At 44.5% G+C, this 27,411-nt stretch overlaps 1 protein-coding gene across 2 annotated transcripts; it reads left to right on the top strand.

The window, feature by feature from the left end:
* Positions 1-18: 18 nt before the first annotated feature.
* Positions 19-26,864, top strand: DAP3 (death associated protein 3). Of its 2 annotated transcripts, XR_013975032.1 has the most exons (14): positions 19-408; positions 7,992-8,045; positions 14,571-14,675; positions 16,886-16,987; positions 18,891-18,999; positions 19,259-19,351; positions 20,277-20,407; positions 21,271-21,351; positions 21,431-21,589; positions 22,717-22,776; positions 23,285-23,374; positions 24,519-24,636; positions 25,937-26,178; positions 26,416-26,864. XR_013975032.1 is itself a non-coding variant. In XM_080916513.1 (13 exons), the coding sequence occupies exons 2-13, from the start codon at positions 8,004-8,006 to the stop codon at positions 26,020-26,022; spliced, it is 1,176 nt and encodes a 391-aa protein (XP_080772639.1). In that variant the 5' UTR covers positions 19-408; positions 7,992-8,003; the 3' UTR covers positions 26,023-26,188. The 2 variants fall into 2 exon arrangements, 1 of the variants encoding a protein (XP_080772639.1); XM_080916513.1 differs by lacking the exon at positions 26,416-26,864 and having other exon boundaries at positions 25,937-26,188.
* The last annotated feature ends 547 nt before the right edge of the window (positions 26,865-27,411 follow it).

Raw genomic sequence — 27,411 nt, 5'->3', positions numbered from 1 at the left:
CCGCCGCCGCCTTCGCCCCCACCCCTCGAGCGTGCGCCTCCCACAATCCCCCCCGCGGGACGTTCCATTGCGCGCGACTGCCGGGGCAGGGGAGAAGCGGACACGCCCGCGTGGATGAGGATGGCCACCGGGACGGGAATCTGTAGAGTAGAGAGCGAAGGGACCTAGGCACCGACCTCCTGGGCCGGGCCGCCGCGCCGCCGAGGCTTGCTGCCCGCTTCCGGCCGCGGGGCGGGTGGCGCGGTGCCCCTCCGCTGGGCTGTGGTTGCAGCCGCGGCGACTGCGCGTTGGGTAGCTTCCTGCCACACGACCCGAGCTGGCTTCACTGCTGCAGGACGGGCGCCTCGGGTCCAGCCGCTGACCGTGTGTGCGGGTCACCGGAGCAGAAGTACTAGTAGTGGACTCTTGGTAAGGGGACTGAGCCACACAGGGGATGAGATAATGAAGGAGGGCAAGGAGCGTGTATTGGAACTGCCCCCGAGATAGGGAGTGAGGGCTGCAGTGTCCGTGACCCTCCAAGAGGGCATCCTCCAGACCCGGGGCTGCGGACCTGGGACCGGAGGGTGAACGGGCGGAAAGTCTGTTTATATGTTAACGTAGTTTAACCTAGTTAAAGTCCCAAAGAGTACCTATCCTCTACGACGTTTGTGTGATCCTGTGTACTTCTCAAAGATTGTGCGATCTCAGTTTTCAACTGGCAGCCTGACGTTAGAGCAGTGGTTCTCAGCCTTCGTAATGCTACGACCCTTTAGTATAGTTCCACACGGTGACTCCCAACCATAAAATTACTTTTGTTGCTACTTCAAAACTGTAATTTTGCTACTGTTATAAATCGTAATGTAAATATCAGATATGCAAGATATCTGATATGCAGGATATCTGATATGGGACCCCTGTAAAAGGGGCGTTAGACCTACCCCCGGGGGTCGTCACCCACAGGTTGAGAACCAGTCTGTTAAGAGGATTAAACCATGCACTTAGATTTTATTTCTGTATTTGATCTTTTAGGCCTTCACGTTATTTTCTAAGTTATTTATGGGATGATGGTCGTAAAAAGTTTGCTAACTCAAAATATGCCTTCAGGGTTTGAGTATGAAATAACGAGCTTATATATGTAAAGTAGAATTAGCTCCTGGGCAAGGAGAAAATGAGAAGTATTATCGTTATCATTTACGGTGCAGTTGATGGTGATAAGACTGGTAGGTGTAATTGGTAGTTTGTGTTCTATTCATCTAAATTGCTAGTTAAACCAGACCTGTGGCATTTGTTAGCTGCTAATATTTGTTTCCGTCTTGACGTTTGGTGAGTGAATGCAGAGCTATGTGGATGTGAAAACCGGGACGTTTGATCTTCTCATTTTTAGCGGCCCACAAAAAGCAAAGCAGAATTTTAAAGGAATAAGCTACTTACGTTTCCTTTCTTATCTGAATTCTTGCCTTTGTGATTCAGGGGGAAATTTAAATATTACTATGTTCTATTCATCTCCAAAACCCATTCAATTAATATTCAGTCTTTTTTGGAGTGGTGGTTAAATTGTTCTTTGAGTGTTTTTTTGTTTTGGTTTGGTTTTGGGTTTTTTTGACAGTCACACTTTAGCCCAAGCTTTCCTGAGTTCTGACAGTCATCCTGCCTTAGCCTCTTTAGTGGCTGGATTATAGACATGAACCCACACACGGCTTTCAGATAACTCAACCTTTGCCTATTACCTGTATGCATTAGGGATTGCCTTCATGTTTCCTTAATTGCCTTGCTGTGAAATTACTTTTGCTAATTCATGGAACCTACCTAGGTTAACACTAATCTTTCTTTAGTAGCTTTCTATGTACAACTTTGTATGTGTGTACTTGCGTGTGTGCAGACTGACTTCTTTACCATGGTCTATCTCATAGTAAATGGAAATGTTAAAATCAGTGTCACATATTTAATACTTAAATAACTAGAACTAGCCTCTCCCAAGGATATAACTCAACACTTGACTAGGCTGGGTTCCATGAGACACTGTCTCAGAACAACAGGGAGGGGGGCAGATGAAGGAAAGTTCGAGACTGAAAAGCTTTGACAGACTACTGTACAGTTCCTGTTTAACCCTTACAACAGCACACAGAGATACTCTAAATTTCCCAAGTGAAACATGAAGTTCAAAGAAATCTGTAACTTGATCTTTAGACTTTCCTGTCTCATAAGAACTTAATGTTTTCCCTATACCACACTGCCTTCATAGTAAAAATTGTTTATTATTTTGTGTATAATGGGTGTTTTGCTTGTGGGGGGGCAGTGTTTTGCTTCTCTCTCTCTCTCTCTCTCTCTCTCTCTTTGTGTATGTGTGTGTGTGTGTGTGTGTGTGTGTTTTGCCCCCAGAGGCCAAAAGAGGGTGTTGGATCACAGAAGATTGTAAGCCCCTGCACGGGTGCAGAGAATGGGGGAATGAGACACATCATTTCCTTCTGTAATCCCAGTTTTTCTCCAGGAACCCAAACCTGGGGAAGTAGGAGCAGAAAATGCAACATAAAGACATGTTTGCTTGTGTTGTGTGTGTGTGTATTCACATGCTTGGGATGCCAGGGGTCAACTTTATTTTTTATGTCATTATTCATTAGACTAGTTTTTCTTGTTTTGTTTGTTTTGGGTTTCTCTGTGTAGCCCTGGCATCCCTGGAACTCTAGACCAGGTTGAACTCAAGAGATTCCCCCTGCCTCTGCATCCAGTGCTAGATTTAAAGACCTGTGCCACTATACCAGGCCTGCTGCTGCTGCTGTTTTCTGAAGCAGCCTCCTGCCTGGAAGTCAGGCAAGCTGGATTTGGTTAACCAGTGACCTGCCTGTCTTCACATTACCCCAGTCTTGGGATTATAAAGTATCTATCACCAAGCCTGACTATGTCCTGGGATTAAGCTTGCATGACAAGCACTTTGCTGAGTCTTTTTTTTTTTTTTTTCCAGCACAAAGCTGTGGTGTTTTTTTTTCCTAACTGAAATCATGAAAACAGCTAGTCTTCACTAATTTCCATAGTCTTAATCCACACAACTGAGTGCTGGCATAATTACACAAGGCCTTGGATTTGATCCCCAGAACTGCCAGCCCAGTCCCCACACCCAGGAAATTGTCTTCTGTGGCATTATTTGGTTCATCGGTATGATTTTATTTTCTCCTAATATAGTTGTTGTTTTGAAACAGGGTCTCATTGTGTAGTACTGTGTAGCCTGGAACTTGCTGTGTAGAAAACAGGCTAGCCTTGAACTCATAGAGTGCTGGGATTAAAGGCATACATCCCTGCACATACATCCCTGGCTATCCTTGCAAGTTTTTTCTTCCTTATAAGTATTTTAAATGACACTGAAAATGTAATTTGGTGTGCTGGCAAGATGGCTCAGCAGTTAGGAGCACTGACTGCTTTCCCCCAAGGTTCTGAGTTCAATTCCCAGCAACCACATGGTGGCTCACATCCATCTGTAATGGGATCCCAGTGCCCTCTTCTGGTGTGTCTGAAGACAGTAACAGTGTACTCATATACATAAAATAAAAAAGAAGAAGAAGAAAATATAATTTGGAGCCAAGTGTTGTGCCTCATACTTGAAATCTCGGCCTTTGGGAGGCAGGAGGATTGCTGAGAGTTTAAGACCAGTCTATATGAGTTTGAGACTTTACAGACAGACAGACATGGCGAGCTAGCTGGGGGTGTCTTTTAGTAGTAGAGCTTGTGTAACATGTACCAGGCCCTGAGTTGATCACTAAGATAGAGGCCAAACAATGTAATTTACAACCGTCATATCAGTGCTCCTTTGCAGTAAAGGGATTCCAAGACTAAATAAGTTTGGGATTTAGTGTAAAGTCTCTTAGCAAACTTAGTGGTACAAACCTACCATCCTGGTACTGGGAGGTAGGAGCCATCCTTCGATACATAACAAGTTTGAGTCCAGCCTGAGCTATATGAGACTACTTCAAAACAAGTAAAGAAATACAATACAGATCTTTATTACAGTTTTCCTGAAGTTTTAATATGTATTTCAAAGTTAACAATGAAATTAATGACTGCATTATTTCTCAGATTTCGTCGGCTTTAAACCTAAGTTAGTAGTCAGCAGACATCTTGGGAAGTGATACTTTAGGGCTGTGGTCTTCCTGTATAGCAAAAGAGCTCTGAATCCCTGCAGGTGAAAGGAAAGCTGGGGGCTCACCCTTCCTCTCAACATGTAGGTGTCAGAGGCAGAGGATCTCTGTGTGTTCCAGGCCAGACTGGTCCACATCATGAGTTCAAGACAGCTAAGGTTACTTAGAGATCCTGTCTCAAAGAGCAGGGAGAGCCTGTAGTCTTGTCCTCCCCTGGACTCTCGCAGATGAACATGTGAAAGTACTTCTCATGTTCCTTGAGTGACTGAGTTAAGGAATTGACTGGTTTCTTTATTAAAAAGTAAATGGTGACTAAAAGAATATGAGATTCAAAAGAATTTGTGACTCCATTTTTTGTTTTGGTTTTTTTCAATGTATTTATTTTGGGCTGGAAAGAGGGCTCAGTGGTTAAGAACAATTAGTACTTTTATAGAGGACCTATGCTCAGTTACCAGCACCAGCGTGACATCTCCCAGCTGCCTGTGGTTGAGGAGTGGGAAACAGACATTCATGCAAGTGCCTTTACAGACATGCAGACAACATACAGACATATATGAAAATATTGTTAAAAGAATTTATGGGCTAGAGAGATGGCTCAGTGGTGAAGAGCACTGACTGCACTTCTAGTGGTCTTGGGTTCAAATCCCAGCAACCACATGGTAGCTCACAACCATCTGTAATGGGATCTGATGCCCTCTTCTGGTGTATCTGAAGACAATGACAGTGTACTCACATAAATAAATCTTTTTTAAAAATGTATGTGTTCTGCACGTTTGCCTGATAGTTGTGGAGACCAGAAAGGGGCACCTGATCCCATGAAACAAGATTTACAGACTGCTGTAAGTCACTGTGTAATGCCGAGCATCAAACCCAGGTCCTTTGCTACATCAGCAGGTGAGAGCAGGCTCTCCAGGATGGTTTGTAGCTCTGCCTTTGTTCGCTGTGTTCCCTTGTATTGACACATAGTAACAAGTGAAGTCTGCACAACTTTGTTGTTACTATTGTTGCTTTAATAACTGTGTTCTCTTGTATTGACACATAGTAACAAGTGAAGTCTGCACAACTTTGTTGTTACTATTGTTGCTTTAATAACTGGTGAAACTCGGGTGGGAAGTAATAATTACCAAGATTTCACTTAGTTACTCTGTGTGCTAGGAGGTGGTTGTTACATTGAAGTACAAGAACCTCTACCTGTGAAAGAATTTGTTTTCTACAAATTTCAAGGTCAACAATGGGAACTGGAGAGGCGGCTCAGTTAAGAGAATTCTTTGCTCTTGCAGAGGACTGGGTTCCGTTTCCAGCACTTACATGATGGCTCACAACCATCTGTAACTCTAGTTTCAGGGAATCCAATGACCTCTTCTCATCTCTTAGCACCAGGCATGAATATGGTACACATACATACAGGAAAATATTCATAGACATAAAAATAAATATATCTTAAAAGTAAAAAAAAATTAATGTCAACCATGGTTCAGAAGTTTTGACTGGGAACAATTTACATATTGGAATACTGTGCTGATGAAGTTGATGAAATCTTATATTGTATCACTCCATCTCTCTTTCTAGCGTATTCATGCTACCCACTAACAGTCATCAGGGTGCCAGACGAACTGTGATAGGGCTGCGGTGACTTTGGGTATCCCTTTTAAAGATCTAAAAAGCTTTAAGAGTAATGACACTGGTGTTCAGTATGGTCACGCTCACCTTTAATCCCACCCAGCACTGGGGAGGCAGACAGATGGACAACCAGGGCTCCACAGAGAGACCCTGTAGTGAACAGATGAATACTAAGAATTCAGATTTGACAAGGAGATAAAGTGCTTCCTTTAAATGAAAAGGTGAAGGTGCACTAAGATTTTTTAAAAGCGAAGTCTGGATGCTAGTACTCAGCGGCAGGAAAACCAGGAAATAGACACCAGCCTAAACTATATAGTGACATCCCATCTGAAAAGAGAGGGAATAAGAGGAGAGGAAGGGAAGGGACCACATTCATGCAACTTATTATATTTACTATAATTAAATGAGGCATTTATTAAAATGCCTTAATCATTGAACTTTGTTGTGGAAATATGTATAGTGAAAAAGTACTATGCGTTTGGTTTGGTACAGTGTGTGGTTTCAGACTGACACTGGGTGTCCAGTCTTCTTCATTGAGATGGGATAGATACAGTCTTACTCTGTAGCTTAGACTCTTCTCACAGTCAGCTATATATATAGTCCAGGCTTGGCTCAGTCCAAGAACTTCAGCTTCAGCATCCCAAGAGCTAGAATTACAAGTGGCATGAGCCACTTTACCCCACTTCTGATGGGATCTTGAGGAAATACTTTATTTTAAATTTCCTTTTATCACCAAAAGAGTAGAATTTTCTGATTACATAGTTCTACCATACAAAAGAATAAATTTTGCATGTGGTATATAAATAATAATAAAACTCGTGGTATGAAATAATAGTGTAATAAGGTCTGACTGTGGGATGTCCCCATATGCTTTCTTGTTTAAACACTTGGTCCTCCGTTGGTGGTGCTGATTGAGGAGGGTGTGGAATTTTTAAAAGATAGAAGAAGTGGATTGTCCAGAGATGGTCCCTGACTATAGGTGTAATATGACCAGAAAGAAGGCTCCTCTGTCTGTTGCCATGTCTCCTCCCTCTGTCCCCCCATGATGGATTGTATGCCTCTGGAACCGGAGACCAGATTAAACACTGTCACCTGCAATGCTTTTCACAGGGTGTTTTATTACACCAACAGAAGAGAAAGACCCGTCTGTTGGCATGATTACTCTCACCAACAATCCCAAGACTCAGGAGACAGGTTTGAGGATCTGTACATGTTCAAGACCAGCATGGTCTATGTAATTCCCTATCAGGTAGGGCCACATAGTAAGACTGTCTCAAACAAACAAAATAATAATAATAAATACTCATGAACCAATTAGCTAATGTTGGGATGACCAGTTTCCAGTGTTTCCCCCTAAGTGTCGCTGTTATTTTAGATCTTATTCTAAGCATTTGTTTGCCTTTTCAGTCCAAGCCATCTGTGTGTGTCCTGCAGACAGCGAGTTATTTAGTCCGGGCTGGCCTTAAACTATATGGCTGAAGATTCTGATCTTCCTGCTTCTGTCTACTCATGCATGGTTTTGAAATTTAGTTTAACATGAGACATAATGACTTTCACTCAGTGTTACTTTTTGTTTGTTTGAGACAGGGTTTCTCTGTGTAGCCCTGGTTACCCTGGAACTCACTTTGTTTGTTAGATCAGGCTGGCCTTGAACTCAGAGATCCACCTGCCTCTGCTTCTGAACTACTGAGATTAAAGATGTCTGCTGCCTTGCCTGGCCAGTATATATTTTTGAAGTTGATCCATTTATTACAGTTCCTTTCCTGCTACTTCTATGACTGTTCTCTATTTTCACTCATATCAGTGAATATTTTATTTCAGGTTTGGTTTTAGTTGTTGTTGTTGTTATTGTTGTTGTTTTTCCAATTTTCAAATAATTCACACTCCTCGGCTATAAGCATTCTTACATTTTCCAGTGTATATGCATATGTAGTTTTCTAGAAGTCTATGAAGGAATAGAATTGCTGGGTATTCACATATCTCCAACTTTGTAAAGACTGATTCTCCAGTACATTTAGATTTGCAACTGTTGTGGGACTTCTTCATTGGTATCTCTTATGGAGGCTTTAATTTCATTTTCATGACTTGAGATGAGGTTAAACTTACAGACATAATGTTTCCTAAGTGAATGGCTTTTCTTGTCTTTTGCCCAGTCTGTTTATGCATAGATGATTTTCATATATTTAGACAGTATCCAATTTTTATATTACATATGTTTTTATAATTGAATAGTGGCTTACCTCTCTCTCTCTCTCTCTCTCTCAGAGAACAAAGACCATGCTGACAGGAATAACAAGGTTTTGCTTCAGGGTCCAGAAGGTGAGTCCTCACAGACTGTCCACATGCTTCACTCTCAGGTAAAGTTCTCACGGCTAAGGCAAGAGGATTGGGGAGTTGAAGACCTGCTTGGACTGCCAAGTGGAGGGTCTGCCTCAGCCACAGGCAAAATAGTGTTCCTTTAGTAATGTGTGATGAGGAGCTAGCATTTTTACAAACTGGTACATGTGAGCTGACTATTTAGACATCCACTTTTGATAACACTAAAGCCGTGTAGAGAACGCAGTCTCAGGAGGTGAGAAGGTGGCTACTGAGCAAGGTGGTGATGCCACTCAAGCAAGAGGGCCCGAGGGCAGCACTCTGGCGAAAGCTGGCATGCGGTGTGACCCCAGAGCTGGTCAGCTGGATATGAATCTCCACTGAATAAGTTAGTAAATGAGTCAGCAAGGTGGACAGTGAGGAGAGCACTTGACATCCACCTCTAGCAGCTGCCCCATGTGCAAACTGAACAAGTGCTTACGTGACACACAACAGGGAGCCTGGGGTGGAACTCCATAAGACACTTGACTGACTCAGGAGTTCCTGGGTTAGATTTCAGTACCCCATCCACTGAACATGGCAGCAGCAGCACTAATCAGTAATACTGACTTTGGAGGTACAGACAGGGGGATCAGAACTTGAGGTCATCCTCAGCTACACAGCACATTTGAATCTAGCCTGGAACACAAGAGACTCTGCCCATGCTTCCTTACACCGTACCACCCCGAACCCCCAAAAAAGGTGAGGGGCTAGAGAGATGACGCATAAGTTAAGAATGCATGCTGAACAAACCTAAGGACCAGAATCGGAATCTCCAGCATCCATACAACAAGCAGAGTCTTCCACAGACACTTGTAACCCAGGTCTAGGGCAATCTAGCCTCCACACAACCAACACACACGCACATACAATGAGGCAGACCCATACAAACACAAAAATAAGACCACACTGAATTGGGCTTGGTGTCACAGTTCTGTCTATAGTGAAAGCACTTGGGAGACTAAGACACAAGGATCAAGGCTGGACGGAGCTGTATAAAGAGACCCTACCTCAAAGTGGGCAAAAGTGTTAGAATATTGTTTGTTTTAGTAATTATTTACCAAATATTAGTTGTGGTTTTGTCTGTCCAGATTTGGGTTTTGTTGTTGTTGTTGTTGTTTTGTTTTGTTTTGTTTTGTTTTTTAAAACAGAATCCCATGTGTAGCCCCCCAGCTGGCCTGGAACTCAAAGGAAATCCATTTGCCTTTGTCTCCAAATTGGTGGGACTAAAAGTACACCACCACCACCCCCCAGCATGATTTATTTCTTTTGATCCTCATGACAATGTACTATCCTTGTTTTAAAGTTGCAGAAACTAAGGATTAGAATGGGTAAATAACCTACTATGAAAGCAGCCATGAAGTTGTAAAGCCTGACATAGATGCTGGCTGGTGGACTTCAAATCCTGTGGCCTAACCAATGTACTAAGACATGGCATCCCTGCTCTCCAGAGGCACACAGTTCAAAGGCCATGAATAAATGACCACTTTGACCCTGTGGTACTAGGGTAGCACCTATGAAGATGGCGAAGCCTGGGTTTGCTGAGAACAGGAATGCTGTAAACCTAAGTCTTGAGGATGTGAACTGAGGAAGAAAGGGTCACTTGCAACAAGAGTTCTTACACAGGAACATTTCCCTTGTACAGTTTGCAGTTGGGAGGAGCTGTTTGTTGTTTTCTTTTCCTTTAACCTTTACCAACCCTTACCCTGAGATTTATTTAAAAAAAAAAAACTGTCCATTCTAGTGAATCAAAGCAAAACAAACAAAGTTACAAAAGAAGTAAAAGCCAGTATTGGGGCAAGGAAGTTGGCTTTGGGAGCTGAAGAGATGGCTCGGGTTAAGAGCACTGACTGTTCTTCCAGGGATCATAAGTTCAATTCCCAGCAACCACATGGTGGCTCACAATTATCTATAGGGGGATCTGGTGCCCTCTTCAGGCAGGGGAATGTATATGCAGCAGAGCACTCAAACATTAAATAAATAAAATTAAATTAAAAAAAGATTAAAGAAGGAAGTTGGCTTGGTGGCTAGGAGCGCTTGCTGCTCTTGCAGATGACCTTGCAAGTTTGGTTTCTAGCAGCTATAAGGGCTCATAACCACCTGTAACTTAAGTTCCTGAGGATCCAGTCCCCTCTTCTGGCCTCTTTCAGACACACAGGCATAAAACTGAAACATAAAAATAAGGGCCAGCTGTGATGGTTCATGCCTTTAATCTCAGCAGGCAGAGACAGCAAATCCCTGAATTTTCAGGCCAGTTTGTTTTACATAGTGAGACCTGGTCTCCAAAAAGGGTTTATAATTAGGGAGTTAGCTCAGTGGTTAAGAACACTGACTCCTCTTCCAGAAGATCTGATTGATTCCCAGCACTGACTTGGTGGCTCACACCATCTCTAACTCCCAATTCCAGATTGGCCTCTGAGGGTACCAGTGGGCACACATGTGGTTCACAGCCTTACATGCAGGCAAAATACCCATTTACCTAAGATTAACATTTAGAGTCTTTATGTGTGTTTTTAGCTTGGCTCAGGATGACTTTCTCTGGCTCATGGGTAGTGTTTGAGGAATTGCATTGTATTCACTCTGGAACTAAGCTGAGGGAATTCTACACAGGGTTGTTTATCCTAGAAGTGAGTCTAGCTGGTTAGTTCCATTTATAACACTTTTAAGACATAAGGAATCCATTTTGTTAGTTTTTTATTTACTGAAGGGGGAAAAATGTAAAAACTCATCAGAGAACTGTAGAAATAGCACCATCTTGTGGTCATTGAATATTTTCAGCTAATTTGATTTATATGTGTGGCTTGTGCATTGTGTGCATGCCTGGGACCTGTGGAGGCCTGAGGAGGAGGGCGTAGATGGCGGGGACTGGAGTTACTGGTTGCTGTGAGCTGCCATATGGGTACCAAGAATAAACCAGACTCTTCTGGAAGAGCAGCCAGTATTCTGCACAATTGAGCCACCACCCAAGACCCCTAGTTTTCTTACTTCGAAAAGAATGTGTATGTATATTATTCCTGAGTATGATGCATGTGGAGGGATGCACTGTGGAAATCAGTTCTGCTTTTCTGTGGCTTCATGGTAACTAAGTTACATGACAAACACCTTTACCCCTGAGACATCCCAGAAATGTGGCAGATGTGGGGTGGGGGTACAGACCTGTAATCCAGGCTCTTGAAATGCTGAGGCAGGAATTGTGAAATTTTAAGGCCAGCTTGACCTATATAGCAAGTTCCAAGACAGCCATGCTAAATAGTGAGATCTTGTCTCAAAAAAAAAAAAAAAAAAAACAAGGACGATGATGGAAAGAGGCAAGTGGCCTTCTCCTAGTGCTAGGAAGTGTCACTCAACTGCTGGCCTAAGAGTACAGCTCTTCATTTGTCTTCTGTGTGTTTAGAATTTTGGCTTTGCTGGTCCTGTATTTTCAAAAGGCTTTGCTGGCAAGGGTAGGCGCTAGATAAAGGGATGGAAGTGTGTCCTTAGCTATCGGCGGATGCCCTCGGATATGGTGGAGGTGGCAGCTGCTTGCTTCCTTCTTCCCTCCTAATATTTTGGTTTTGGTTTTAATCTGTATAGGTGTTTTGCCTTCCTGGGTGTCTGCATGTGCGCTGGGCATTGAATTTGGATCTTCTGGAAGAGCTAGGCTCCAGCTCTCCCTCCTCTTATCCTTCTCTCCTGCTTGAAACAGGCTATTCTGTATCCTAGGCTGCCACAGCAAGAGAAGACAGAGCTTAATGGCCACTCTCAGCTGGTTTTCATTTTAAACAACTGAAAGTATTTCCACTCCTGACCCTGTAGCTAGAAGTGGGTTAGAGGAATATTTGAATTGTTTGGAGATATACCTGCCTCTGCTATAAATTTGACTTATATTCTGAAAATTATGGCAACCTATTTGGTTTATATTAAAATCTGCCACTAATAATTCAGATTTGGTATGCATTTGGGAGGATCCTTAGAGCCTCCACACATACATGAATTCATACAAACACAAAACACAAAATGATATGAAGGACTGAAGAGCTGGCTAGGTGACTAAGAGCAGTTGCTACACAAGCATTAGGGGCAGATTCGGATCTCAGCACCCACATTATAAGCTGGGATCTCAAGTGCGACCACAGTTTCATCTTTGAGAGAGGAGAATCACTGGACCTGCCAGCTTCCAGGGGGGATAGAAAACGTATGGCTGTCCCCACCCAGCACCCCAGGTCCAGGGAGAGTACCTCAGCACTGTCTTGTGGTCCTGTGTGTGCACAGGCATGCAGTGTGCTCCCAGACATATACACTAAATAAATTCTCAATGCTAAGGGGGTCAGCAAATGGTCAAGCAGGTAAAGACCCTTGTCACCAAGACTCACCATCAAGATTCTATCCCTGGTTCTCAGGTGAAAGAAAGAAAGACTAATTTCCACATTGTCCTAGCTTCCCCACACATGCTGGGCCGGCCACTCACGCTATGCATAGCATCAGTGTATAAAGAAATATGAAAACGTTCATGTAAAATGTGAAAAAAGGGCTTGGCAAAGTGGCTCACATGGTTAAAGAATTTGGTGCCAAGCTTGATACTGAGTTCCATCCCTGAGACCCACAAGATGATAGACAGAACCTTCCCTGTTGTCCCTGGGACCCACAAGATGATAGAGACAGGACCTTCCCTGTTGTCCCTGGGACCCACAAGATGATAGGGACAGGACCTTTCCTGTTGTCCCTGGGACCCACAAGATGATAGAGACAGGACCTTTCCTGTTGTCCCTGGGACCCACAAGATGATAGAGACAGGACCTTTCCTGTTGTCCCTGGGACCCACAAGATGATAGAGACAGGACCTTCCCTGTTGTCCCTGGGACCCACAAGATGATAGAGACAGGACCTTCCCTTTTGTCCCTGGGGCCCACAAGATGATAGAGACAGGACCTTCCCTATTGTCCCTGGGACCCACAAGATGATAGGGACAGGACCTTCCCTGTTGTCCTTGGAACCCACAAGATGATAGGGACAGGACCTTCCCTGTTGTCCTTGGAACCCATGATATGATAGAGACAGGACCTTCCTGGGTTGTTCTTTGATTTTCTCATGTATACATTGGCTGTGCATATCCATACAAACAAGCACAAATAAATGTATTTTTTAAAACAATTTATTTAGGAGTAGAGACAGGTGTATTTCGGTGAATTCAAGGCTATCTTGGTCTGCATTATAAGTTATAATTCAGCTAGGAGTAAGTCTATGTAAAAAATAAAATAAAAATGATTTTTAATGAAAACAAAAGGTAAAAAAAAAAGTAGAGACTTTATTTAGAGTCAGTCTTGGATATTGTGTTTGTTAGAGTCTCTCATATTGTGGTTAAAACACTGACCAAAACCCATTTGGGGCAGAAAGGGTCTGTGTCAGCTCACCACTCGGGTCACATCTGGCAGTGCACCCTGGGGGTCGCTATCGACCTGCTAAGCTCTCAGCTCCCTCTTCTGTTCCTCTTGAATTCACACCCTAAACTCATAACTGGAATCATTTCATGTCTGTGGAAGGCTGACCATCTTTAAGCTCTCTAGGAAGCATCTCATAGAATCCAGGCTGGACCTGGACTCCTGGTTCCACAGAGTCCTAGTATAATAAACATGTACCCTCGTGCCCTTTATCTCCTGAAATGTCATGTGTATTTTCCACCCCATTCCAGAAGTTCCTGAGTATAGCTAACTAGTTTTCCCTTAGCTGGACACTTTACATACTCCCTCATTACATGTCACTAATGAAAGATTCTTGTTTTGCTGGTCACTAATGATGCAGAGACAACCAGATCTTTAGAGTTCAAGGCTAGACACAAGTCAGAATGAAATGAATGGGGGAAGAGTAATTAAAGGGTGTTTATAACTGTCTCCTTTACTCCCAGCACTCTGGAGACAGAGGTAGCCAGATCTCTGAGTTCAAGGCCAGACACATCCATTCTGTGAGCATGAAAGAACCACTTGTGACCATCCATCCTGAAGCACATTGCTGACCCTCATAGTGGAGGCTCTTGTGCTATTAGAAGCCATGCATAATTGTGGGACGTGGATTAAACACATTTCCTGAGCTGCACATGGGGTTCACCTGCCCTGTGTTCCCAGCTACTCACTTGTGGAGATAGGAGACTCACTGAGCACAGAGTCCAAGTATGGCTGGGAGAGAAGGCTCAGCCATTACTTAATCTTAGCTTGTGAAGCTGAGGCAAGAGAGCCATGAGCTGGCGGCCAGTGTGGCCTTTGTAGGGAGACCATGTCTCTAAGAGAAAGTTGGCTTAGCAAGGTTGCCCAGACAGACAGTATGTGATAAAACAGATTCATCGGATAAATGATGTGACTGAATTTAGTGAATTATTAGTAAAGATCCATTTTATATGGAACCAAAACATATTTTAGTGTCATGGTTCCCTGATAAAGACATAGTTTGAATCCTCATTGTTACAACAAGCATGAAAAAGCCACATGATTCCAAAACACTAAACATTTTCTTTTGTAGTTGGACCGGAGGTGTTTTTTGCATGTGAGCGTCCAGGCACCTCAGAACAATCAGGTTCCAGCTGAGCGCCCCAGAGCTGTTTCCCGAACCAGTGACAGTGACCCAGTAAGTTGATGTGGGTGGGGTTTCAGAGATTTATGAATTAAGAATTTATGTTGCCATATATTCCTTCTACATATCAGAATACTTGTTCTCAAATGTTGTTTTATAACAAATTCTCAATTGTTTGAATTTACCAATGAAGTCTCAGGAGCCAGATGCTGGGGTGAAGAAAACCTGCTAAGCTCAAAGAGGCAGAGAAAGCACCCAGCTGACCTTCCTCCACAGCCAACTTCCCAGAAGCAATGTCCCTCTCTCATGCTGTCTTCAAATCATGTTCCTCCCTTCTACTTCCTGTGTGTCTCTCTATCCATCCTCCTGACTCCCTTACTCTCTATGGTTTGTTTGTTTGTTTTGTTCTTAATAATCCTGTGTTCCTTTCCTGTCAGCCAGTTGCTTGCTCCGTCTCTTGACCAGTGATTGACTTTATTTAATCATGTTTATAACACTCAAGCAGAAAGCTCTTGAATTAAAGTTGTGTGCTAAGGCTGAGCTATACCACAACTAAAAACAGGTTTCTCCATTAATTAACACAATCTTGGGGTTCACAGTGTGGTCAAATGTCCTGCAGCATACATGAACTCAGATGGGTGAGAAGCCTGGCCTAGCACTCCAACACAGATCTTCCTTGCTGCTCCGTGGTGCTGTAAGATATAAAGTGCAGTTAGTCCACCTTCCTTCTCCTGTGATCCTAACAATGAATCTTGCTGAATTAAAAATTCAAAACAAACAAACAAATTGGTTAAATTCAATTCCTTCTGAGATAAGTTTCTCAGGAATTAGTGTCTTTTTGTTGGGGCCAAGCTTTCCTTAAATGACACTTGGTACATATTTTAGACTTCGAGTTTAGGAGTGCCCTTCATGAGCTGGAGAGATGGCTCAGTATTTAAGAGCACTGACTGCTCTTCCAGAGGTCCTGAGTTCAATTCCCAGCAACCACATGGTGGCTCACAACTATCTGTCATGGGATCTGACGCCCTCTTCTGGTGTGTCTAAAAATGAATAAATCTTTATTTAAAAAAAAAAAAGGAGTGCCTTTCATTGTTCTTGAGTCCCCAGCCCTGCTGTAAACAAGAATCCAGGCTGGGGAAAGCTAAGCACTGTGGGATAGCCCTTGACTTGATAGCGTGGTGGTGCATGGTGGTGCGTCCCTTTAATCCCAGCACTGTTTTTCGGTCGTCAGAAGTACCCCACCATATCTTCCTTTCTAGGCACCTTTCCTGTGTCTTGTCAGCAGGACTGTTCCTGTTCTGAGTTGAAACCTGACAGGCAGAGTACTGTCCCCATGCCCAGCGCCGGTGCTCATCCTCTAAGTGAGACCCGTGTGTGGTCTGTGCTTATTAGCATGAACCAAGGGCTCCATCAGCCTTTTGTCTGTGCTGTCCCAAACTCGTTCCTTTCATCCCAATGTGGCCATGGCTGTGGCTGTATAAATGTAAAACAATAGCCTCCACCAAAACATAATTTCATGCAGGCATGTTTAACTTTTCTCCTTAGCATTCATCTAGTCTCACAAATGCAGAATGAAATAAATTAATGAAGTCACCAAAGTTGTCATTCAGTGCTATTTTCAAGTCCTCTGGGGTTTCCATGGGAACAACATCATGCAGCTCTTTCCACATGACTGGTGCATCTCTTCATAGCTTAAGAGAATCCAGGTGGCAAAAACTCTCTGCCACATCAGCAGTTACTGGTGAACAACTAATTTTCACCAGGCCACCGACTTTATGTAGTAGACTGGGTCCGGTCCCCAGCGCTTTATTAGGTTTATATTCGTTGTGGATTTCTGCCTGTGTTGTGTGGAGGTGAAAGGACAAGTCTTGGAAATTTATCTCCTACCATGTGGGTCCTGTGTTTTGAACTCAGGTTCTCAAGGTTGGCAAAAGGTATGTTTACTCATGAGAATGGTCTCGCTATCCCAGCACCTGATATTTTAAATGAAAAGCCTGGCCTGGTGGCATCCATATGTAATCTCAGCAGTCGGGAAACTACAGCAGGAAGGCAAGTTCTCAGCCGGCCTGAGTGACACAGCAACACTATGTCATTACTGTCACTGTCTGCCCAAGCTGTGCCTAGGACGGCCTGCAATTCAAGATAATTCCGCTTCAGCTTTGTTTTGCTAGGGTAATAGGCAATAAATAACCACACAAAACCTAGCTTCTTTTAAAAGTCTGGATCACTTGTGACCTCTTGTCCCTGCTTGTGTATGTTTCCAGGCTAAGCACGGGGAGCAGCATGAGGGTCAGCACTATAGCATCCCCCTCCAGGAGCTGAAGACAGTGTTTCCTCACGGCCTGCCTCCTCGATACATGATGCAGGTACGCCATGGGAGGCGCAGAAGCTTCGACACTTGTGAAAATCAGAAGTCAGCTAAGGACTCGTAAACACAGTTAGAACTGATCTTTTGTTAGCCACCCAAGTCCAATTCAGAACCAGGAAAATACTCTTTTATAATCAATACCTTTTTTCTCAAATTACTGAGCAAGTTTCCAAAGTCTTAGCATTCAGATAATTATTCTAAGTGAACTGAAGGTAGGTGTGTTGGCACGTACCTCTAATCCCAGCACTTAAGAGACAGCAGTGGAAGGATTGCTTCAAATTTGGGACCAGTTTGAACTGCATGTTGAGAAATGGGCCAGCCTGGGCTACATACAGTATGAGATCCAAGTCCAAAACCCCATGTGTGATGACGCACCTGTCAGCCCACCACTCTGGGAGTAGAAGCAGGAAGATCTTCTAGGTCATTCTTGGATACATGAAATCTTTAAAAAAATTTTTTTCTTCTGAGCTAAATAGGAATGATTTTCCAAATAAACTGTTTATGTATGTAGTGTGTGCAGGTGTACGTATGGACATATGTATAGAAACCTGACATTAGACTCAAGTGTTCTTCCTCAAAAGACATCCATGTTTTGCTGGCTCTGTGTGTGTGTGTGTGTGTGTGTGTGTGTGTGTGTGTGTATTTTGTCTTCATGTTTGCCAGAGTATCACATGTTTTCAGTGCCAGAAGAAATCTAGGAGTGGGTGTGGGTCCCCTGGAGCTGGAGTTACAGTTGTGAGCAGCCATTTAGGTGCTAGGAATCAAACCTGGCGCCTTTGGAAGGACAGCCAGCCCTCTAGCTGTCACTGCTCCGGTTCACCCTCCCCCACCCTTTCTGTTTTAACAGTCTCTGAGCCTGGGGCTTCCTAGTGAGCATGCACCCCTCCACCACTCTGCCCCTGGGACCACAGCACTCCTATGCACTTGGAGCTTGGACTCTGCTTCTCATCCTCACTCACTGCACTGTCCCAAGCCCCTGGTTCTCTTTTTATTGCTCTCATGCAGGGGAGGAGGAAGGGGGATTGAGGTGGTACCTCAAAAGGGTCCTGCTATGTTAGCTTGGCTAGCCTCCAATTTGTAACAATCCTCCTGTCTCAGCCTCCTTAGTGCTGGTTTAATAGGTATCTACCTCCACACCTGGTCCTAGAAATGAACGTTTTCTAAATGTGTTTACTTTGTTTATTATTGTCAGAGGTGGAGACCTTTGACCCACCTCATGTGTGGATGTGAGGACAAGTTGGGGGAATTGGTTCTCTCCTACCTTGTCATTCTAGAAAGCACACTCAGGGCATCGGGCTTAGCAGCAAGCAAGTAGCTGACTGATGAAGGACTAATACTAGAAAGGAAACAAGCTTGGCAGCGGTGGCACATCCCTTTAATCCCAGCACTCGGGACAGACGCAGACAGATCTCTTGAGCTTAGGCCAGCTCAGTCTACAGAGTGAGATCCAGGACAGCCAGGGCTACACAGAGAAACCCTGTCACATGCACACACACAGAGAGAGAGAGAGAAAGAGAGAGGAATTATCTTCTAGGTCATACTAACATTGTCATCATATTTTGTGTTAGGATTGGAGGCAGGGTACCAGTTCAGTTGCTTTGGGAGGAGGAGGATGTGAAAGTAGCAGCACTGGACCTGAGGCTTAGCTTAGTAGGGGATCCCATCCATTTGCCTGTATGGATTTCATCCTCATCAGCAGCTGGCTATTTATGTTACTTGATATGAAACAATATACCTCAGATATCAGCTAAAATGCATGGATTGGTTTTCAAATTTAACCCAACCTCTCAGACCTGGATACAGATGAGTTTAAAGATCTGGTTTGCCGTGTCTTGATTAGTGTACGTGTGGTTAGAATGGCTAGAAGGTCCATGCCCACCTTCTTCCTCCTGTTTGCTTAGGTGAAGACTTTTGGTGAAGCTTGTGTGATGGTCAGGAAGCCAGCTCTCGAGCTTCTGGGCTACTTGAAAAACACCAACTTTGCTCATCCAGCTGTGCGGTATCTTCTCTGTATCCTTTCCAACACACCTGGGTCCTCTGAGTCCTGCGTTCTCCCCTCACCTGAGAAAGGAAATGCTGTGTGTTTTGCCTTTTGATTTTTGGGTTTTTGCAAGATACACCATGCTACGTAATCCTGGCTGGCCTCAAACTTAACCAGATCTGCCTGCCTCTGCCTCTCCTAAGTGCTGTGATTGAAGAATTGCACCAACAAGAAATGCTGTTGATAGAAACATGTTGCTTCTGATGTTTTCTTTAATGTCCACTTCAGATGGAGAGAAGGGGACAGGAAAGACCCTTAGTCTCTGCCATGCCGTTCATTTCTGTGCAAAACATGACTGGCTGATTCTGCATATCCCAGATGGTAAGGACTTTGACTGTCTCTCTGTCAGCAGTGGCCTTACTGTGGGACAACACTGACTGCTTGGAAGACAGTGGCCATGCTGTGCTAGCTACCGTTGCTGACTCTGAATTCTTAAGATGAAACAAACCGGCTCCTGCCTCAGCCTCCCAAGGGTCAGCTACAGACACATACTGCTTTTCTTTCTTTCTTTCTTTCTTTCTTTCTTTCTTTCTTTCTTTGTCTTTCTGTCTTTTTGTGTGTGTGTCAGTTTCTATTTTAAGTGTCCACAAATCCTCAGCGTTCCTTGACACTTCAGAGTTGTTCCATATAGATTTGAATCCTCGTGGTTTCTGTATATCCTCCTGTTCAAAGTTTAAATATCCACATTTTCTAATTTGCCTTCTAAAATTGGCAGTAAGCAGAAATGGCAGTCTTATTTATTGTATAGGTACACTGACACAGCAGAAGAGAGCATTGGATCCCATTTCAAATGGTTGTGAGCCACCATGTGGTTGCTGGGAATTGAACTCAGGACCTCTAGAAGGGCAGTCAGTGCTCTTAACCACTGAGCCATCTCTCCAGCCCCCACTTGGTGTTTTATGTACTGGTTATAATGTAATGTCCAGCTTAAGATCAAGAACATAGAGGATCAGTCCCAATACCACCACACAAAAGAAAATGTTTGTTTTTTTTAATGTTTCTCATAATTTAAACAGTCATTTGTAGGGCTAGAAAGATGATTCAGCAGGTAAGGGCACTGGCTGCTCTTGCAGAGAACCTGGTGCAATTCACAGCATCTGTACCTTCAGTACAAGGGGACCCAACACCTTTTCTGTCAAAACATCCATACTACAGAATGAAAGAGATCAATTCTCTTTACAGAAAAGCATGCAGTATCTCACGGTACTCCAGTCAGTTCCTAATTTGTTTTCTTACCCATTTTTAGCTCATCTTTGGGTGAAAAACTGCCGGGAGCTTCTACAGTCCACTTACAATAAACAGCGCTTTGACCAACCCTTAGAGGCCTCTACCTGGCTGAAGAATTTCAAAACTACCAACGAGCACTTCCTGGGTCAGGTGACTAGCTCAGGAAATTGGACGGGACATGACCTTTGCACTGACCAAGAGGACCTGGCGCCCTGTGGAGAATCAGCACTGCAGTCTGGAAGAAATGAGCCATTTTGTATTCCTTTAATCTTGTTGGCCCATAACTGAAAATGTGTTTGTCGGTGTTAAAGAGGTGGCTACTTAGTGTTTACTTAGTGGCTAGTAAAGTAAAAGTCTAGACAGATTTTTACTGTTCCTGAGAGACCCTGGAATCTTTCACAACAGAAAGCTTTTCCTCCAGATAAACCAGAAATGTGAGAGTAAAATTACTCTAGTTTCGATGTATTCATTTGCTATACAGATTGGTGTGGCTCTGAACCTAATACGCACCCCAGGCTAGCCTTAAACTTACAGTCCTTCTGCCTCAACCAGGAAAGCACACCACCATCACGCTAGTCTCTGGGTGAGCTCTCTAAGGCTTCATCACGATAAGTGTAAGGACTCCCAGACCTTACTAACTGCTTGTTGGCTGGTGAGTTGGTACAGCAGTTGAAGCTTATATCATTGTACCTCATAACCTGAGGAAGAAACCAAGGATCCACATGATGGGCAAGTTGTCTGTGACCTCCACACCTGCATCATGGCTCACATATATGCATACACATACACAAAGAAATGTGAGTGCCAATACTTGGGTGAAGCTGAGGGAAAGAACACTTACCCCACCCCCAGCTGTACCCCGCCCCCACAAAGCTCCAGAAAGAGGTTAGAAGTCTTTCGTTTCTACATTGCTCCTCTGTGGTTCAGTTGAGCCTGTGCCTTCCTGACTTGGAAAGGCTTAGGCCTAAGCGAGAAGCCTGTTTCATTTTCTTACTTTGTTTGCTTGCCTTTAGATAAAAGTTCAAAAGAAATATGTTTGGAATAAGAGAGAAAGCACTGAGAAAGGCAGTCCTCTGGGAGAAGTTGTCGAACAGGTACAAGAAACACCAAGACACCAGTTCCACCATGTCCTAGCCAGAGAAGGCAGAGGTCCATTCCTGCCTCTCCCCACAGGGCCTGACACGAGTGAGGAACGCCACTGATGCTGTCGGGGTTGTGCTGAAGGAGCTGAAGACTCAGAGCTCCCTAGGGCTCTTTCACCTCCTGGTGGCTGTGGATGGAGTCAATGCCCTCTGGGGAAGGACCACGCTGAAAAGGGAAGATAGAACCTTGGTAAGAATATTTTGTTTTCTCTGATTCTGTCCTGGACAAGCTCTGAGGCTCTCCTGTGGGACCTCCTGCTATGGAGGAGGTTTGAATTACAGAGATGGAACAACAGATGCTGGTTCAGAGTGCCCAGGTGTGGTTCCTAGCAGCCAGCGGACAGTCCACGACCACATGTCACTCTTCTTCCAGGGTCCCACCATGGGCACACTCATACACATAAAAATAAATGTTTTCAAACAACAGCAATAGAAGAGTGAGTTGTAAAGCCAGCAGTGTGGCTGTGTTGTACACCTAAGTGCCACATGTGGCACCTGAGTGCATCTTGTATGTAAGAGCCCAGACTCCATCTCCAGCACTGCAGAAGCAGGGAAGACACCCAGTGAATTCGTTTTAAAAAACAAAACGTGTCTTAGTTGGCTTTCTATTACTGTGGTAAAACCCCGGACCCAAAGCAGCTTCCAAAGGAAAGGGACAGGTCCACATCCCAGCAGCACACTGAAGGAAGTTAGGTCAGAACTCAGCTGAAACCTGGAGACAGGAACTTCAGGACCTGGAGGAGTGATACTGAATGGCCTGCTTCTCCTTGCTTGTTCAGTTGTTTTTAGACATCACAGGACCACTAGCCCATGGATGGCTCCACCTATCCTTGTGGGGTGCTCCCCCTCACCCCCGTCAACCACTAATGAAGATGGCAGTATGTCCCAATGTTTACTCTTCCCCAAATACTCCTGGCTTGTGTCATGTTGACAGAAACCTACCCAGCACATGATGCTACCCGCTCCACCATGCATTGCAAAGCCAGGGAGCATGTCAGAGAGAGGAGGATGGAGGAAACGCAGGGAGCTCTGCTTTCCTCCTGGTTCTGAGTGCTGTTTTCAAAGGGAGGATGTGGTCTACGCAGAGGTGGAAATGGAAGGGGGAGGATGCACTTGGTACCATTAGCCTCTCCTCCTTCCTGCTTCTTCCTCTCCTTTCTTCCTCTCCTTTCTCCCTCTCATTCCAGAAGAAGTGTGTTTAGGTGCTACAATTATGGTAGTTTAAAAACTTTTTTTAAAATCATTGTCAATTCAGTTTTCATAGGGAAACAGCCAGAAAAGTCATAACCTCTTGACTCTCTTGTTGACAACATGTAGATTGCCCCAGAGGAGCTCACCCTTGTCCACAATGTAAGGAAAGTGCTGAGAAATGACTGGGTGAGTGAGTTCTGTACCTACCGAGCCTTCACACTAGTGTGTGTGTGTGTGTGTGTGTGTGTGTGTGTCCGTCCCTGTCTGTCTCTCTGCTGATTGTTTGTTTGTTTAAGATACTAATTTTTCTTTGAGGTACAGTCTCATGTATCCTGACTGTCCTAGAGCTCGTAGAGATCCGCCTCCTGGGTGCTGGGATTTAAGGCACAGGCGAGACAGCCAGATGTGAGGAGGTCACTCTGTAGCTCAGGCTGCCTCAGATCTGAGCTCCCGCTTCATTCAGTCGCTTTAGTACTAGGAGTGCAGGGCTCTAAGACAACACTGAAAATGAAAAGTATAAGATCTTGCAGTAATTTATTGCCTGGTCTATACCTAATAACTGATTTGTTTTCAGTTAATTATGCTTAACCACACTGTCATGACACTGTTGTAAAAAAGTCTACAGATGATTGTGTGCGTGTCTCTTATTTCACATTTCTAAAATTCAACTGTTTTATTTTTTTTTTTTTTCCAGCATGGAGGTGCAATTGTGTTGAGCTTGAGCCAAACCGGGTCTCTCTTTAAGTCCAGAACAGCCTATTTGCCGCAAGAGCTTCTGGGAAAGGTCACACCCTGGAGAAATCGCTTCCCCTAGAGTAACCATTCTGTCTAGAACAGCGCTTCTCAACCTGTGGGTCAGAACCCCTTTGGGGAGTCCCATATCAGATGTCCTGCATGTCAGATGCTTACATTAGGATTTATAACAGTAGCAAAATTACAGCTATGACGTGGCAACAAAACTATTTTATGGTTGGGGTCAGCACAGCGTAAGGAACTACTGAAGGGCCACGGTGTTCGGAAGGTTGAGAAGCACTGATCTAAGAGACTGTCCTATTTAATCTTTTGGGGGTTTCACGTGTGTGAAGATCGTGGTACAATGTGCAGGAATTTTGTGGGCCCTGGGACTCTAACGGCGGCCATGGGCTCACTATTACTAGCACAAGCTTTTCCCTGCTGAAGCATCTCACCAGCCTTATGTCTCTTAACTTTTCTTTTTTAGAGTTACTCATTTTGTTTTACTTTATGAATTTTTTGTCTGAGTACATGTATGTGCTTGTTGGGTCCCTTGGAACTGGAATTATGGGTGGCTGAAATATGGGTACTGGGATTCAGACATGGATACTCTCCAATAGCAGATGCCCTTAAAATCCAATCTATCTCTAGCCCCCCCCATGTCCTTTTTACAATCATTTTATTTTGGCATAATTTTACAGAAATTCATATCCTGTTGACTTTTCACCTTATTTCTAGAAATGTCAACTTTCACATTTTTCAAAGTTGCATTAATAGTAACGTGAATAGAAACATTTGTTTTCTCCCTGATACAATTGCAACTAACTCCCTGTGTAGATCAGACAGGCCTCAAACCCATAGCAACCCTCTGACTTTGTTTTCAGTTGGTTTATTTTTTGTTTGTTTGGTTGGTTTGGTTTGGTGTGGTGTGGTTTGGTTTGAGACAGGGACTCCCTATATATCCCAGTCTGTGGTTTCTGTGGCAATGCCCAGACCCCTACTCTCATTATCTCCTTGTTAAATATGTTTGTGGCAATATGAGCAGTCACTAGCACCGAGTACAGTCCTGTGTGAGGCAGACGCAGGAGACCGAGAGGGGTTGTGGAGCAGAAGAAAAGGCCCCTGTCTCAGAGCAGTCAGTCTTTCTGCTGATTGGTTCACACCAATGCTGTGTATCATTTCCTTTCTGTCTCCAGGAAGGATTCAATGCCCTGGAGCCTTTTCTTCCCATCCTCGTTTCCAACTACAGCCCAAAGGAATTTGAAAGCTCCTTTCAGTATTACTTAGAGAACAACTGGCTTCAGCATGAGAACGGTCAGTACCCACCTTCCCGCTGCCAGGCTGCTCTTGGCATCATTTGCTGGGCCCCTGCACCTGGCATCTGCATCATGGTGTCCACAGCTTACTCAGGCTCACAGATTCAGAAGGGTCAGTCATGGCCTCTGAAGTCCATGTTCCTGGGCCTGTAAGAGTGGTTCATCGTGGCACAGGAGCAGAGGGTGTTTACATCATTACAGACAGAAGACAGAGGCAGAGAGACAAGGACACGCCCATAGGGACCTGCTCCTCTTGCAGATCCCCGAAGCCTACAAGTTCCCAGAGCCACCCAAAATAGAACCACCATCTGTGGGCCTAGGCATGACTTGCAGCTTGCACTGTGCTCAGACAGTGACAGGCACTCACTGTCCCTCAGCAGTGACCTGTACAATAAGAGAATATACAAATGTGATTGGAAGATGGCTGCAGTGTTGGTGCTAAAGAAAGAAGAAGTTCCAGTCTATTTACTGGGTCATTCTCACCAACACAGGCGCTTGCCCAGTGTGCTGTGTTTTTTATTTTTTTATTTTTGACAGCGTGAGCCCTGACGAGAGGCAAGGGTCGTCTGTGCTCTACACTTTTTTAAATTTATCTCCTTCGTGTGTGTCTGAGCCACATGTGCTGGTATTTGAGAAGGTGGTGAGCCTCCATGGGTGTGGGTTCTTTGCAACGAGTGCTTAACCACTGAGCCAACTTTCCAGCCCTAGTGTGCTCCTGTTAAAGACTGTACTGAGAACTTGATACTGTGTGAGTGCCTGGCACCAAACCAGATCGTGGCAGTCCCTGCTCTCATGCTTAGAGTTAGCAAGGCTCTTTCCCCTTCCTTTTGTTTTCTTAGGCAGCATCTCACTGTGTGCCCGTGCACTCCCACCTGAAGTCCACTCTCTGAGCCTCCTGAGATCAGCATGTACTGCCACACTGACTTCAGGAGCTCTTAACTCTTAATGCCAAATTTGATGACTTGCATTGCAAACACTCTAGCTGTCACCCTGGATGTACAAAAGATGTAGGCAAAGTTAAGTGTTCTATCTCTGAACAGTAGGAGCCAGTAATGACTGGTTGTGGTCCCAGCAGGAATGACTGCCTGTGCTTCTGGTTCACTCTGGGCTGCCTGGTACCTTGGCAGGGGTAATAGTTGGTGTGAGGTCCCTGCCTAGCATGTGCAGAGCTCTGGCTTTGCTCAGCAAGCACAGTGTGGTGGGCTGAGTGAAGGGGCAGAAGTGAGGTCTCCGGGCTAGTTCAGTGGCACAGTCTGAAAGGGAAGCATCTGACATGCTCATGTTTGGCTCCATTTTAGCTTCAACAGAAGAAGGGAGGAAAGAGCTGAGATTCCTGAGTAACTGCAACCCTGGGCAGCTGGAGCGGCTCTGTGCCTCACTGTAAGCGAGGACGTACAAGGACATAGTGCAGCATGCCGGGAAGACACATTCCTTCAACTACATGAGGAAGTCCCAAGGTTTCAAGCTGAGCAGCTTGACCTGCACTGTTCTGTTGTCCTACAACAAATACCAGTTCTCTGTTATGATTTTTACATTAAAGGTAGATCTGTTTCTAAGTGTTGTATTGGATTTATAATAAGGAAAGTTTTCACACTGGCCAGATTCGATTTCTCTGGCATTGTTTGTTGGCATCTGAAGAAACTCAGTTCTACGGAAATTACTAGTTCTGTCCTCTGGATTCAAGTCAGTTCGGGGGAGCAAGATTCACAGCCAAATTCCTCCAAGACAGGTAACTCTTCTTTCTGTTTCTTTTTGTACTTTCTTCTGAATTCCGCAGAGCAATCCTGAAGCTCCAGCTGAGCTCTGGCAGGGCCGTGTGGCCACCACTTGTCATGCAGTCCTGAGAGCGTCTGTGACACTAATGCAGAGGATACCTGTGCACACACCTAACAGAAGTGAAGACAGTCACTCGGCTCACTTGACACTTTGCGTTTGTGTTGTTTGCACACATCCGGAGGTCAGGACAAGAGTGTGAGGTCAGCCTCTCCTGTGTTCATCTGGGTTTGGGACAAATGTCCTCAGGTTTGCAGGTTACATGGCAAAAGCCATTACCCACTGTTGCCATCACAACCAGCCCCGGGAGACTACTACACCCAGGCTGCTGCTGTGGTTTAAAGAGTAAGATTTTTCTGGCTTGCTTTCTTTTCTGAAACCAAATCTCATGTAGCCCAGACTGACCAGAACTTAGTATGTTGGCAAAATCACCGTAAACTCCCACCTCCACCGAAGTGCTTAGGTTAGTTAGATAGAGAATAGATTGCCCAGTGAGAATCTGGGATCTGATTCCACATTTCTCACTTGCTGGCTCTTTGCTTCTCTGTTTCACCCTGGGACAAGAATGCTCAACTTCAAGGGTGTTGTGAGCACCTCTTACCCAGCAATAGGTAGTTTCTTCCTATCCTGGATGTTAAGATGCTTTATTTGAAGAATTTCTTGTGAGAACCTGGATACCCACGACGATCCTCCTGTCTCAGTGTCAGTTCAACAAGAGATCTCTAACATCAGATTCAAGCCAAACTCCACACCTTGAAAGGCTGTTGGTGAAACAGTATTTCCCGGTGTGAGCATGTGCCACCAGTGCTGGGGTGGATCCCTGGGACCACTGAGCTACAACACATCCTACTAGTCATTTAACATCTCCTGGGGCTTCTGCTTCCATATCCAGCCCTGACTGACAGGCCCCCTGGTGTGAAACATTAAGCCTTTTGTTGCTTATTGTGGTAGGATCTCAGGTAGTACAGGCTAGACTGGCTTCCCAGTCCTCCTGTCTTGG

The sequence above is a fragment of the Micromys minutus genome, assembly GCF_963924665.1.
Source record: "Micromys minutus genome assembly, chromosome: 4".
In the NCBI taxonomy this organism is placed as follows: Eukaryota; Metazoa; Chordata; class Mammalia; order Rodentia; family Muridae; genus Micromys; species Micromys minutus.
This window is presented reverse-complemented; position numbering and strand designations above follow the sequence as displayed.